The sequence below is a fragment of the Argentina anserina genome, chromosome 4 (assembly GCF_933775445.1).
Source record: "Argentina anserina chromosome 4, drPotAnse1.1, whole genome shotgun sequence".
NCBI lineage: Eukaryota > Viridiplantae > Streptophyta > Magnoliopsida > Rosales > Rosaceae > Argentina > Argentina anserina.
In genome coordinates, this window is record NC_065875.1 from 4,801,565 (window position 1) to 4,816,117 (window position 14,553).

At 37.0% G+C, this 14,553-nt stretch overlaps 2 protein-coding genes across 4 annotated transcripts in view; both read right to left on the reverse strand.

Moving 5' to 3' along the window:
• The window catches only part of LOC126792889 (ethanolamine-phosphate cytidylyltransferase-like), a 137,651-nt gene that overhangs the window by 55,908 nt on the left and 67,190 nt on the right, over nucleotides 1-14,553 (reverse strand). The gene's annotated exons all lie outside the window — the stretch shown is intronic.
• LOC126792892 (sodium transporter HKT1-like) lies at nucleotides 11,387-14,473 on the reverse strand. The gene is made up of 4 exons (XM_050519402.1): nucleotides 13,301-14,473; nucleotides 12,838-13,071; nucleotides 12,444-12,650; nucleotides 11,387-11,784 (listed from the first exon to the last, which is right to left on the reverse strand). Exons 1-3 carry the CDS (start codon nucleotides 14,470-14,472, stop codon nucleotides 12,452-12,454), a joined length of 1,605 nt encoding a protein of 534 aa, XP_050375359.1. The 5' UTR covers nucleotide 14,473; the 3' UTR covers nucleotides 11,387-11,784; nucleotides 12,444-12,451.

A 14,553-nucleotide genomic window follows, 5' to 3' on the forward strand; every position in this document is an offset into this window, starting at 1 on the left:
AGTACTTTCATAAGCAATGTCGTGCTCCCCCGGAGATTGTTCGAGCTCAAAAGAGATGCAACCAATACTTGTTAAAGCTGTGGAGATGTCCAATGCTAATGATACCATCGAGCTCAAAATAGAAGACTTTAAGACAAAGGACAAAGAGAAAGCTGGTCTTGAGACTCAGTGTACTCTTGATTTCGATTAGATCCATGTCGTTTGATTGTCTTTATTCCCCTTATTCCATTTAATTGTTTTAAGTTGGATTTGTAAATGACAGTGTCACCAACAATAAGGCTTTATCAAGCCAAGTGTTTATTTTTCATAACAATGTTGATTTACATTTAAATTTGGCATATTGATAAAATTTCACTTTTGGTTCTTTGTTATAAGAATGTATACAAACGTTATTTTGATTTCATTAATGCATGAATTGTTTGGATATTAAAGAATGAAAGTATTCATAGAATCAAATTCCACCGGTTTAAAGTTATGGTTATGTTAGAGAATCAATAGTTTAAATTGAACTAACACATGAAAGCTTAGAGGGGGTGGCAAAACTATAACAGGTTTGTGAGATGGCGTTAGCTTCGGCCAAGTTGTTACGTCTGCCGCCCGGTTTTACCACTTCTAAGACATTAATAAAAGAAAAAAACCGTAGCTTTGTTGTCCCCTTGTTGTGCTCTCCCCTAGCGCCTGCACGGCTATGCAGGCTCTCCCCCACATAGCCCCTGCATCTGTATGGACGTCACCCTATGCAGGCCTTGCAACCTTGCCACGGTCCGCCGGCCCTACAAAAATCATTCATTGTCTTATATATGCCGACCCTAGTTTTGGATCAAATGACAATGTGCTTACTCTTTGGCACCTAATCAAGCTTCTCATGTGATTTTTCTAAGTTTCTATAATGTCGTTGTGTCATTTATGAGATCACAACATGTTTTGACCCTTACTATTGAAATTTTTCTTTTTTTATTAGAGAATGTTCTCCTTGTATTTTTCAAAGACTAATTAAGTTTTACAATTTACTTGTAGATGTCATCTGGCGACGAATGCTTAGTAGATTGTGGAACTACCCACACATTTTGCATGATAAGTAACTTTTTACAAAATTTGTGTCTTACAAATCTTATGCGACTTGTCTCATTGGGATGGATTAACTGATCCATGGGTGTGGTGTGGTAGAATTCTTGTTACCTAATGACACCCATATACAAGTTAGATATGCACTTTATGCACCAGAGGGGAACCAAATCTTCCTTAGTTTTAAGGATATTCGTGCCAACGATTATCATCTGAACACCAAAATTGAGAATGAAATTGAATATCTATGTGTTACCTCAAATATCCCTAGACGTAAACGTTGTACTTTAGACAAGTTCAACCGTGTTAGTAGTGGGTTGTATTTTACCATACTCTGTGTCATTGAATCTAATGCAGTTAGCAAGTTTTTCTGCAATTCTAACACTTACAAGCAAAAACATGAATGTATGGGTCATTCCGGATGTGATACGATGATCCATATAGTCAAAACTTCACATGTCATCCATTTTTCAAAGCCAGCAAGTATGTGGGAATCCCACACACCACAGATGATGGTGGCACAGCCGTAGCATGACTGCCCAACCATGGCTCGACCACTAGGCTTGCCGAAGCTCTCCCACGGCCTTTTAAGGCTGTGACGGAGCCCATGGAGACATGTGATGCCTTTACTACGATCTCTAATGCCCACCAATCATTTTGTAAAGTTTGTATATTCACAATGATGCAGGCAAAGCCTTCATTTGCATTTGATAATACACAGAACATATCATTCTTACAAATGATCCAATATGATATTTGTGGACCTATAACACCAAAGTGCTGACCATTTAGATACTTTATGGTTCATGGTTCATGTGGATGCATCGACGCGCTGGTCACATGTCCATTTATTGTCCACATGCAATGCTACATTTCTGAAGTTCCTTGCTCAAATCATTAAGCCTAGGGCACACCACCCTAACCATCCAATTAAGTCTATTAGATTAGATAATGCAGAAGAATTTACTTCAAAAACTTTTAATGATTATTGCATGTTAATCAGTATAAATACATAGCATCATGTACCTCATGTCCATTCTCAAAATGGATTAGCAGAAGTTGCGATTAAGCAATTACAGCTTATAGATAGGGCTTTAGTTATGCATAGTAATTTTCCCATAACTGCATGCGGTCTATGTGCCTATTACGCCTCCACTGTGTAAGAAGATTGTTCCATAGAGACAATTGACAATTTATGTTGGTTATAACTCTCCAATGATTATCCGCTGCATTGACCCTCAGAAAAGATATATCTTTACTGTTAGATTTGCAAATTGTCACTTCGATAAGACACACTACCATTTTTATTGGGAGATAATAACATACTTGTTCTAGATAAACGTCGAGAATTGATATAGAATGCCCCCACTCTGTCTCATTATGAGACCCGCACATCTCATCTTGAGATTGAAGTGCAACATATTTTGCAATTACATAAGGTATAATATTTTATGTCTGACACATTTACGGATATTCCAAAATTGACGAAATCAAGTATCATGCTACAAAATATCTTGCGGGGTTAGAAATCCAGAAATCCAGGCAAGATGTTGTCATACCAAGGCATGGCTCGACTAAGCCTACCCTAGGTGGAGGCATGACGACTAGGGGTGGGCATAAAAAACGGAAATCCCGATCCCGTCCCGCTTCATTCTAGTGGGATGGGACGTGGGACGAATAATTTATATCCCGCTTCGTCCCGTCCCGTCCCACCTTTAATGAAAACTTAAATTTTCTTATATATTTGTATCAAAATGAAACTAATTTATGTTCTTAATAACTCTAAAATTATATCAACTCAAATAATAATGGTAATTTATAATATTTTGAACATAATATGCATTTTTTTTGTTAAAATTTCATTATTAAATGTTACTTTGTTATGAAAAAAATAAAAATATAGGTTTTTATTTAGCTTCATAAAAAGGTGGGATTTGTCCCGTCCCAACCGGGATTAATCCCGAGTGGGATGCATTCTTAAAAACCCTCGTCCCGTCCCGATCCCGTCCCGATTCAAAATAGTGGGACGGGACGTGGGATGAGCTCCGTCCCGTCCCATCCCATCCCGTGCCCACCCCTAATGACAACTGCATCGGCCCTTCCCAGGAGGAAAGGGTGACTGAAAGGTTCTAGTAACTTACAACCAAGAAAAATGGCTAAAGTCAAGGCACAAACTAATCCACTCATCATATATTGGAATAAACCGAGCTTTGAGATTGTCTCTAATTATAGCTATGTCCAGGAATCAACACTTGATGATTTGAGGGACGCTTCAAACTCATTGTTAATATTAGAGAGCAAAGAAATATCATTGAGCGAGTTAAGTGCTCAGGATGTCATGGATAGGAATTAAATGTACATTGATAATGTGTTTTCTTATTCTGTCGCTCAAGAAATGATTGACGACGAAGACATGGAATTGCACTCAGTTGAAGAATGTCAACGAAGAGAAGATTGGTTGAAATAGAAGGAAGCAATCCAGACATAATTAGACTCATTGAATAAAAGACAAGTATATTCGGTCCAGTTATTCAAGTACCGCCGAATATTAAACCGGTTGGACATAAATAGGTCTTCAATTTGTTTGAAAGTTGAATGAGAAAGGTGAAGTTTTGTGGTATTAAGCATGACTCGTCACTCAAGGATTCTATCAGTGCCCTGGTGTTATATCATTACCTTCCAATGTCTGGTAAGTCAGTGATTTCTGAAAAGTTAGACAAGCAGCTGTTAGATTCGGTGACCGCTTATCTTTATGAGGATCTAGATACATAAATATACATGAAGGTTCATGAGGGACTTCAAGTACCTAAGTCAAATAAACCACACAAAACCTATGTTATTAGGCTATAACACTCAACTTATGGATTGAAGCAGTCCGGTAAAATGTGATATACATGTTTGAGCGAGTACTTTATTGGAAAGGAATACAAGAATGATGAGATGTGCCCTAACGTGTTTATTAAACATGGTAGTTCTGCTTTTGGTATAATAGTTTTCTTTTTCGATGACATGAATATCATAGGATCTCTGAATGAGATTGGAGAGATGATAAGCTACTTGAAGACAAAATTTGAGATGAAAGGCGTGGGAAAAAACTTGATTTTGCATAGGTTTGAAAATTGAGCATAGAGTTGGTGGAATCCTTGTACACCAGTTTGCATATGTCTGAAAGATGCTCAGTCGCTTCAGTATAGACAAAGTTATGCACCCTTTTAGTACTCTCATGGTTGTAAGAAGTCTAGATATCAAGAAAGATTTATCCAGTCCGAAAGAAGATGATGAAGATATCCTTGGACCTGAGTATCCATGTTTAAGTGCTATAAGACCTTTGCTTTATCTAGCTCAATGCACTCGTCCAGACATTGCATTCTCAGTGAACTTGTTAGCAAGGTTTAGTTATACACCAACCATTCGTCATTAGAATGGAATTAAGAACATCTTCTGGTATTTGAAGGGTTCCATTGACATGGGGTTGTACTATCAGTATTTCGACAAGAAAAGTGTTATTCCGGTATATTTAGATGGAGATCTCAGGCTGGTAAGTGACTGAGTCGCCATTGTCGCCGCCCGGAAAGCTGGACACGAGGCCGCCGGTGCTAGTTCTCTGCACTTGAACGGCAAATCCTCATTTCTTGCAACTTCTAGTGATGAGTTGATAGAATTTGCTGATACTAGATACCTTACGGATCCACACAAATGAAGTTTTCAAACTGGTTATGTTTTACCATTAGGAATACGACGATTTCTTGGAGATCTACCAAGCAAACCCTTGTTGCTACTTCCTCAAATCATGCTGACATTATTGCATTGCATGAAGCAGTCAAAGAGTGTATTTGGCTTCAAACAATCATTACTCACATTCGAGATGCTAGTGGATTAATTTCTACTACAATTGAACCTACTTGTGTCTAAAAAGATAATTAATGCAGCTTGCATTGAACAAATGAAGTTAGGTTACATTAAAGATGATAACACAAAGCATATTTCATCAAAGTTCTTCTATGATCAGCAGCAACAAAAGATGTTGAATATCTAAGTTAATCAGATTCGTTTTGAGGATAATGTGGCTGATTTGTTTACTAAGTCACGACTAAAATCTACATTTGTGAAACATGTGAAACACATTAGTTTGTGTCATTTATCAGAGCTCTAAGATTAGAGGGAACAGTTTTGTAGACATCAGGGGGAGTCTACGTCATATGAATTGATGATTCATAATTAGTGTGTTGTGCTCTTTTTGCCCTTCGTCCAAGACTTTTATTTTACCTTAGAAATTTTTGTTTTACTTGGTAAGGTTTTTACCGAGGCAACAGTATTTCACTATGACACATTAAGATCGAGATACAAGGGGGAGTGTTGTAGGAGAATCATCTCCTAAATTTTATTGGTGTATTTTGACCTAATTAGTATAGCCTAACTAGTTAAGGAATAATATCGTATCACAGATTCATCGAGATCTTTAATGTAATGCATATATATAAGAATCTATATCTATCGATAAAATTACGTTCATTCTCTTGAATTCATTCTATTGTTTCAAGTCTATAAGTAGTAAAGCAGTAAGAACATCCTTTTATATGTGCCTTGGAGCGTGCAAGAAGCCTAGTTTGTTATTATTACAACATGATAGTAACAATATATATAACTATCATTAACAGTTAAACATGTGAATGACCTTCTTAAAACCACATTATAGACACATGGTAAATGTGTTACTGACCCCCAATAACTTTTGAAAAAAATTATTAACTACCATTAGAAACGAGATGTGAGGTGTTGAAAACTCACAGGGAAACCGAGTAAAATTATTATTACCAGAAACTATAACCAACTCTTAGTACAAAAAAATTTGTTATTGATTCTCAATAAGAAAACAAAAGCACCTATCTCAAATAAACTAGCGAACAACACCTTCTTGTCGGAAAAAAAAAACACCTTCATCTTCTCCAATCTTGTACACCTGAGGTTTGTGATGAGCACCTTGGAGGGGTTGATAGCGCACCACCTGGACCTCGTCATCCTTCCTCACCCCATGGACCGGAGATCGGAGAAGAGAGTCACGCTCATTAGCAAGGGATGTAGGATCGACAGTGTCGTTGACTAGTAGAGTCGCTAACTAGGTCCTCGATGGAAGAGCGGCAAGACATGGTACTGGAAGAGGTAAGAGGGAACCGAGAGATTGGAGATGTGGGAGTCTGCGATGGGGAAGATGGTGGAGTATGGGGAGGAGAGGAAGAGCTTAGTCAAGATATGGGAAGGCAATGTTGTGACAATGAAGCTGAAGATACGAAGAGAGAAACCAGATTGAGATGACTACCGTCTTTGTCGAGGCTGCGGCGACCAATGTTGCCAGAAACGTGGAACGCTGCGGTACGGGAACGCGGTACGGGTACGCGGTACACTAGTCCTTAAGGTACTCGGGACATTAGGATATATTAGTTAATTTTAATTATATAAATTACATTATATAATTAAAACTATGAAAAATAATAAATATGATAGTCATACATACGCTAATAAAAAAAATTCAATTTCATCATTACTTCAAAACCTTAACAAGAATTATAAAATTAAAATAAATCATCAATAACTTAAAAGTTAACTAGGGTTCTTAAAAATTAACTAAGTTCTTAATGTAATAAAGAAAAATAATGCTTAAATATACACTTTTTTTTCGATCGCTGGAACCACTTAGGAGGCTTGGTCATCACACATGTCTGAATCTTTATCTCGAACTGCTGCTTGAGTCTCTTGCTCTTGCAAATTTGGATATATGGGTCTGGTGTGTTCCTGGCAGAATCGGTTCCAGGAGAATATTTGGAATAGGTCTGCTTGATGTATTTCTGATACGTGATGAATCTTCCTCCAACCTCACTGGAGACTCATCTATTTCTGTTGATTCTGGATTAATGTCCCATTGATATGAGCACTTTGTGCGACGTTCTTAACATGTTTTTACCTCAATTTGTACTTTTCTTAGCCTTTATTGTTGTACTATTGAGTCATTGAGTCGTAGTAAGAATCTTGAGCAGTATTGGATGCATTTTTGTGCTTACATGAGTTAAAACGCATAATTGGCTTAGAGTCCTAGTTTGACTAGGAATCCTTGTTAGGTTTTGAAACTAATTATCTCTTACTTATGATTTTATTTTCTTGTTTTCAGATTGGATTGAAGAGATAATTAAAGAAAAAAAGATGGAGCCAAGTCATGCAACAATTAAATAGAAGATGATCATTAAAGGCATAAAACATGGCATGTTTTAGGGATTAAAGCATAGCATGTTTTAAGGAATAAAACTTTCCATGATTTAAGGGATTAAAGCATGACATTATTATAGGAAGAAAGAAACAATTTCAAACCCTCCATCTTTCCTCTATATATACATGGCTTCACCTCTCAAATATGATCACTTCTCATTTGCATTCAAGAGCCAAACCTCTACCAAAATACTACCTCAAACATCCTTCACCAAAACAGTAAGTCATTCTCCCTATATACAAATTTCATCTCCACCGAAATCACCATTGAAGACACACCTCGAAGGTTCCTACAACGTGTGATTCTCGCAACTATTCTCCACGGGTTTGTTCGTTTTTGATTTTTTTTACAATACTTTGTTTATGAAGATTGTAGTATGATGTTTGTGTGGGATTATTGTTTTGTATTAAGAATCGAAATTTTCATATTTTTTTATTGGATTTTTGGTTCTTTGCCAAATTGATAGTTTCCTATAATTAATGAGTTTGTATTTCTATTGTTGTGTTCTAATCATCTTTCTCATACTTTTAGATAATTTTCAGATATGTGCATATGAATTTAGTGCTTGGATGCAGTCCCTAAGATTGTGTTTGAGTGCTAGATTCATCAACCATATTGACACAAATCGAATCATGCCCTAAGTAGGTTCGATTTATGATTCGATTTGTGTTGATTAAAAGTGGTAAAAATTCTGGAAATTTGCATGTGAAACCATGGTGGGTGACGCCATACATGAAACATGTCTCCAACAAAGATTTGGTGCTTAAATGTAATCTTGTTTGATTTCTACTCTAAGTGTTATTGAATTCGATTGCATGCAAATTTAGATTAGGCCCTAAGTCAATCTAAATATTAATTGAAATCTTGCACGATTAGATGATTCCCTAAGGCTCTAGTTGTATTGGTGTCTAAAAAGTATGTAATTGGTCGAATTAGAATGCATGATAGGTTCGAACTTGTAATTATGTGGTGTAATGGTAAATTTGGTTTAAGTTTGTTAAAGAGAAGTCGATCATGTAAATAGTAATTTAGGTTTTATTTTAGTAGTTAATAATCAATCTCAAACCCCCCCCATTATTTGTTAACACTAAAAGTTTAGAGTTCCCTTTAATTCCCCGGAAAGAACGATCCCTGCTTATTCTATACTAACGATGATGTTTTACAGGGTTTATTATATACGTTTTAACAAAACGCTCTATCACCCATCTCTTATATGCTCTAATATTGTAATTTTCAGAGAAACGTGAAAGCAGACGAATGTTGGAGTGAATAAAAACCAGCTTATCAGCTCTTACAGCATTTAGTCTATTTCTCTTGAGGCTATGAATGTACGATTACGTACTCTAATTCCTTTCGACAGATGAACTTGATATTGGTTGAGATAGTACCTGTATGTACATATATCAAGTTAGTAAATAATTAGCTATTTTAATAACATATAAATACAGTGAGTACGTATTAATTTCTAGTGTTACTATGTTATAATTATAGGTGTAATTAAGGCATGCAGTAATTAGATGATAACTATTATGATTACACTTCAGTGGGTACGTATATATTACTAGTGTTCCAAATATAGGTGTAATCAAAGCATGCAGTAATTAACTTAAGATGCAGATCAGTACAAGCATACATGTAATTAAGTGCTAGATGCAAATGATTAACATTAACCTCTTATAGAAAATTCAAATCTATCGAATATAATCATAAATGAACACAGACTAAACTATTAATAACAACAAAACATTACCTTCTGTGTAATTTCTGCTAATTCTGGAACTTGTGCACCATATGTTGATCACCAATCAATGGCATCCATAGTTACAGCATCTGATTGTGCAGCTTGTGAGGCAAAAATACATTTTCGTTGATGATATTTTGCATATTGTTTACGCAACAGCTCTGTTTCCCATGTATCATCTGTAATCTTATTGAATGCTTTCATTAGACTTGTAAGTTGTAACCACTTCTAAATCATGATTAGGGCTCTTTCGAGGGAATCCTCTTGGTGCAGGTTTGCTGAGATATTCTATGTCATAAAATCTTAGCGTCAGGGCATATCCAACATAATGAATAGGATAATTCATCGTTTTCCACCTTTGTAGCACAAACTCTTCAACTTGTGGGAAGAAAGCTGAGTACGGGCCCGAGCTCATGGCTTCTTTTATTTCTCCAAGCATATTATCTATTCTCTCATAAACTTCACCCATCTTTTGGCCATCACCATCACAATATTTAATTAAAAAATATATCGGCTTTGTGATGTTTACTACGCCGACCACACCTTTCCACAACGTGTCTCCCAACACAATTTCTGCTATCGAATCGGCAAGTACTCTTGTATCAACATCTTGAACTCTCACCCAATCTTTCCATTTTTGAAGAACAACCGTACTTACTAGTGCTTCTCTGCAATCAATTAGTCGCTTTAACAAGATATAATGTGACGCGAACCTTGTTTTCGCTACTTTCAATAACTCCAATTTTGATTAACTTCTGAAGTACACTAAAATATGTGAGTGGTTCAAAAAAAACTTAACAATAGCTTTACCAGCATTGTAAACTTCCTCAAACCAATCTTACTCTTTTGCTAAATCTTTAAATATGAGATTCAAGGTATGAACAACACAAGGAGACCAAAAGATATGCTTATGTTGCCTTTCAATCTTTTTCCCAGCATATTCACAATTTGATGCATTGTCAATGACAATTGGTAGAACATTAGATGGTCCAACCTCTTCAATTCCATCAAGCAAAAAGTCGCCAATACGTCCACTGGTTTTTTCTATCCCTGAAAAATCTTTACTATAAAGAAACATAGCTCCTCTACTGTTTGCAGCAATAACGTTGATAAGCGGTTCACGCTTCACGTTAGACCATCCATCTGAAACAATTGAAACACCGTGACTATACCATGTCTCTTTAACAGGAGCTAATTCATGACTCAAACTTCGTTGGCACTCATCAAGCAATGTAGTTCTTGCTTTTTCATATGATGGAGCCTTATATCCCTTTGGTCCATTATTTATAGCTGAAATCATCTTATGAAAGTGAAGATTTCTCAACACATTAAAAGGAATTCCATTAGCAGACAATCCTCTCATCACCTTCATGTCAACCATTGCTTTATCTACGATCTTGAACATATCATCAATAGCACCCGTAGTGGATTTTTGTGGTTGTCGCTTCAGGATTGTTGAGCTTATTAAAACTGGAGATACTCCTTTTTTTTCAACTTCCAAAACCATTCTACGAACCCTATCTTGTTAGTCTCGATTAGTCATCAATGCTTGACATCGGCGAATCTCTGATTTCTTTCATGGGGGATAACCGAAAAAATGGTAGTGAATTCTAGTGTAGGAACTTTTAAATTGAATTCGACAATGTTTGCAAGTCCATAACTTTGTTCCACCAAAATGTTTTCCTTGCTCTCCATCTTCTGCTTCAATTGTAACTTCGTTGAGTAATGGTTTTGAATCAGAACTCATTGGAACTTGTTGAGATCCTTGACCCCCTTCAGCTTGTTCATGGCTGCTTCTACTCGATGATTGAGCGGTGTTTCTCATGTGAGTTTCTTGACTTTCTTCAACATGATAATCGTCTCCATGCTCACTGACATCTTCTTCATAATTTTCTTCAAAACTTAGTTCTTGACATGTAGCTTTTCTCTTTCCAAACACTATTGTTAATTTGCTATATAAAAAAAGTAAAGTTGCTTGATACGTCTGTAATGCAGCATGAGACTTAATTATATAGAGATTGAAACTCTATTTTTCCTTATCAAACAATAAATTATTTGGTGAGAAGGAATCCTGAAGGGGTTAATGTTACGGAAATTTCCCTTATTATATACCAAGACACACATAAGGCTTATGGAGGATATATGAGTAAATTAACAAAACAAGGACAAACTCAACAAAGGAGATTTTGTATAGATTGATTTTGACGGAAAACTCAAAAACTCAAACAATATCTCTTTCCCATAGATTTTGATCTGATTGATTTTCTTTCTAGAAATTCAAATATTACAAATTTACATCCAATGAATTCATTCCCAAATCAAGTGTATTTCCCACACGGTTGCTGCTCTTTGTTCCTTTCCTCCGAGTCTTTGACTTCCTCCAAGGCTCCAAGCACAAATTTCATTGGAATGATCGGATTCGGATTCATATTGTTTGAGATGGAGGCGGAGGCGGAGGCGGAGGCATAGGCGGAGCTCGTCGTCTGTGTAGTGGAAGAGAAGCTCGTCGTCAGTGTAGTGGAAGAGGAGGTTGTCCTGAATGAGGGGCAGATGGCCTGCCTTGAGAAGATGCAGATTTGCAGAGAACAAGTTGAAAGGAGGAGGAACGCTCAACTAAGCGATCCGGATCGCTAACATCCCCTGATCGGATTTGTGCGATCTAGATCGCCGGTGGGTATGGCATTTCCGGTAACACTGGCAGCGACGGCGTCCTTGTCATCTTCATAGAGAAAGAGAGTGATCAAGTGTGTGAGTAATAATGTAATTTATGGTGCAAACATTAAATGAGCACATGGAATTCAACTGATCACGTTTTTTTAGGGTTTTTGAATTTTTGTTTAATAGTCATAGTCTCTATTCACACACCCTTTCAAATGTTTCATGCTTTAAATTAGGTATGTGAATAGAGAAAATGGTGCATTGGTAACAATATCCAACATGAGAAAAATATAGTACCACCCTTCTTTTATCAATATAAAAACATGCAAACTAAGCAAAGGGCCGCCCCCGATCAGCCACCCAAGCATGTATCTATGGCAGGGTATAACACTATCTCCATGCAAAAAATTGAAATTGCAAGCCTAAAAAGTTTCAATTTTCAAACTGTAGCTCGTAGAACATAGGTTTTTCTAATACCCAAATTTTAGGGCCGGGCATGGGACAGGATAGGATGCGATTATGCTAATCCCATGACTCATCACACTGTTTAAATTCGGGACGAGATCGGGATAGGATGAGACATGATAGGATGAGATTATCATAATAAGCGGCTTGCTAGCATCTACTTGATTTGGTCCTATTGAGTAGTGACAGGTGACAACTCTTGTACATTAGATACAACTGACTTAGCTAGTACATAGAAGAGATCGATATACATACTTTGAATGCTACGATGGCTTCCATGCTTTGCCCTGCTTCATACTGAATTTCTTTAGCCTTCCATATAACATGACAAGAATAACGATGAACTTTCCTTCGGTACTAAATCTTCCAACCAATCCGTAGCATGCATCTTCACAATCACCCCCAGAATTCAGTCGACGTTTACAACTGTAGCCCGTTGAAAACCCAACGTTTCCATATGCACTGCAAATTATACGCACAAGTTCATTCGTTTCAGATCGATGGTCAGCCTTGATTTATATTAAGTGAATTAATTCTTACTATTGTAACCGAATGTTCATAAGTAATCAAAACCTTGCAAGAGAAGGGAGTTGCATAATGGAATAATTGAAAACTAGGCATGCATGCAATTATATATGTATGTTTGCACCTTATTACTTCTGTGACAACATTCAACACATTGAAGTTGAGGGGATCTTCCTTCATCTTGTGTCTCTCTGTGATGCAAATGAGTATGACAAAGATGGTTAAATAAGAGAGCTGTGAGAATATCAGAGACTCCATCAACGGCTCTCTTGGGTTTCGAATTTCTTCTTTCTCTGAAGCATCACCTTCTTGACAACCACCAATTGCTGGATCAAATGTAGTACACGGTGGAAGATACCTACAGTTGGGTACATCAATCCAGTTCAGATTCTATCGATCAAATGAGCTCCATAATACGAGCTTCAGGGTATACGTACAGTGACTGGTTTAGCTAACGTTCGAAAAATAATATCATAAAGTTAATTATGTTGAAATTTTCTCTTATAAGTTGTAACCTTATATATGAACGTGTGTGTGGAGAAAGTAAAGTCGGTGTATATATATAATTAATTGAGACAGCAACTCACATCATCAAGACAAATAGCACCAATACTGACGGAGAGATGATGGAGAGATCAACAACTGATTCACCAGCATGCCTGGAATTCACAGTTTGGAACAATGACGCCACAAATTTCTCATAGCCACTCAGACCATTCATGGCTTCGGATTTCCACTCCATGGCACAAAATAGTATCAGCTGAACTGCTATGAACCCCAGTACAGTGACAAGTAGAAGAACAGAACGAAGACCAGATATCATATGACTGTAACCTAATTCATTATAATTTTTCAAGATGTAACTGAACTCCATCCTCCTAGTGATTTTCTCCAAAATCCAGATAATAAATCGAAGAATCACCGGATATAAGGTGTTTCCGAGAAGGATTTGAGGAATTAGAAGAAGTAGAAGCCCAGAATTGTTCTTGAAAACAATCATGTTCTCGTTGGTGGGGATGAAACCACAGTTTGCGAAGGTGGAAACCGTTGTGAAAACAGCGAAGGTTAGGAGATCAATGCCTTTGTTTTTGAGTACTTGTCTGGCACTTGGAACAAGGGTTATGTACAATGAAACTAGAGTTGAACCACCTATATGAACCACTAGAAGATAAACTAAAACCACAGAAGCTAGAGACCTGATAGACTTGTACTTGATAGTAATACTATCCAAGTCAAAGGTTTTTAGATCGTGATGAATATTAGGTTTCTGCTCACCCTCTGACTGTGAAAGGGTGATCAAACCTAACTCAATTCGATCGAATGAGGTCTTAGAAGCAGAGTTGAGTTCTACATCAACCTTGTTATCATGAAATATGACAATCTTGGACTTGGCACTTTGAAGTCCAAGCATGGAAATGAAAACCTCTCCTCCCAATAACATCAAAATGGTCATAATTATGAGTTGGGTGTTCGAAAAAACCTCCATTTCTACAGTTGACATGCTTGATACTGTTGCGGAAGACACAGATGTGAAGAACAAATCGAAGTCCTTGGGCGTAAAGGAAGTTCTAGTTCCTGGTTTTGTGACCCTCAAAGCCAAATAACCCAGGAAAGAGACGATTAAAAAGTAGCTAAGTTCGAAAATGAAGGGATTAAAGAGAAAACATATAAAACGATACAGTGAACGAATTAGACCTCTACCAGAAATTTGGTGCAAACAAGGGAATTTATGACTACGAGGACCATAAAAGTTCGTCATCTTCTGCTAGGAGAGAGAATGGCCTGCCATATTCCAAGTGATGTGGGATTTATATAGTGGTTCACTAGGTCGTTTTCAAGC

What these genes read in the sequence shown, in the direction of transcription:
- LOC126792892 (XM_050519402.1), bottom strand. Translation starts at nt 14,472, where the DNA reads ATGACGAACTTTTATGGTCCTCGTAGTCATAAATTCCCTTGTTTGCAC. An exon ending in GTGCTATTTGTCTTGATGAT is followed by an intron (nt 13,072 to 13,300) that starts GTGAGTTGCTGT and finishes ACCCAACTGTAG; the next exon opens with GTATCTTCCACCGTGTACTA. An exon ending in GTTGTCACAGAAGTAATAAG is followed by an intron (nt 12,651 to 12,837) that starts GTGCAAACATAC and finishes TATAATTTGCAG; the next exon opens with TGCATATGGAAACGTTGGGT.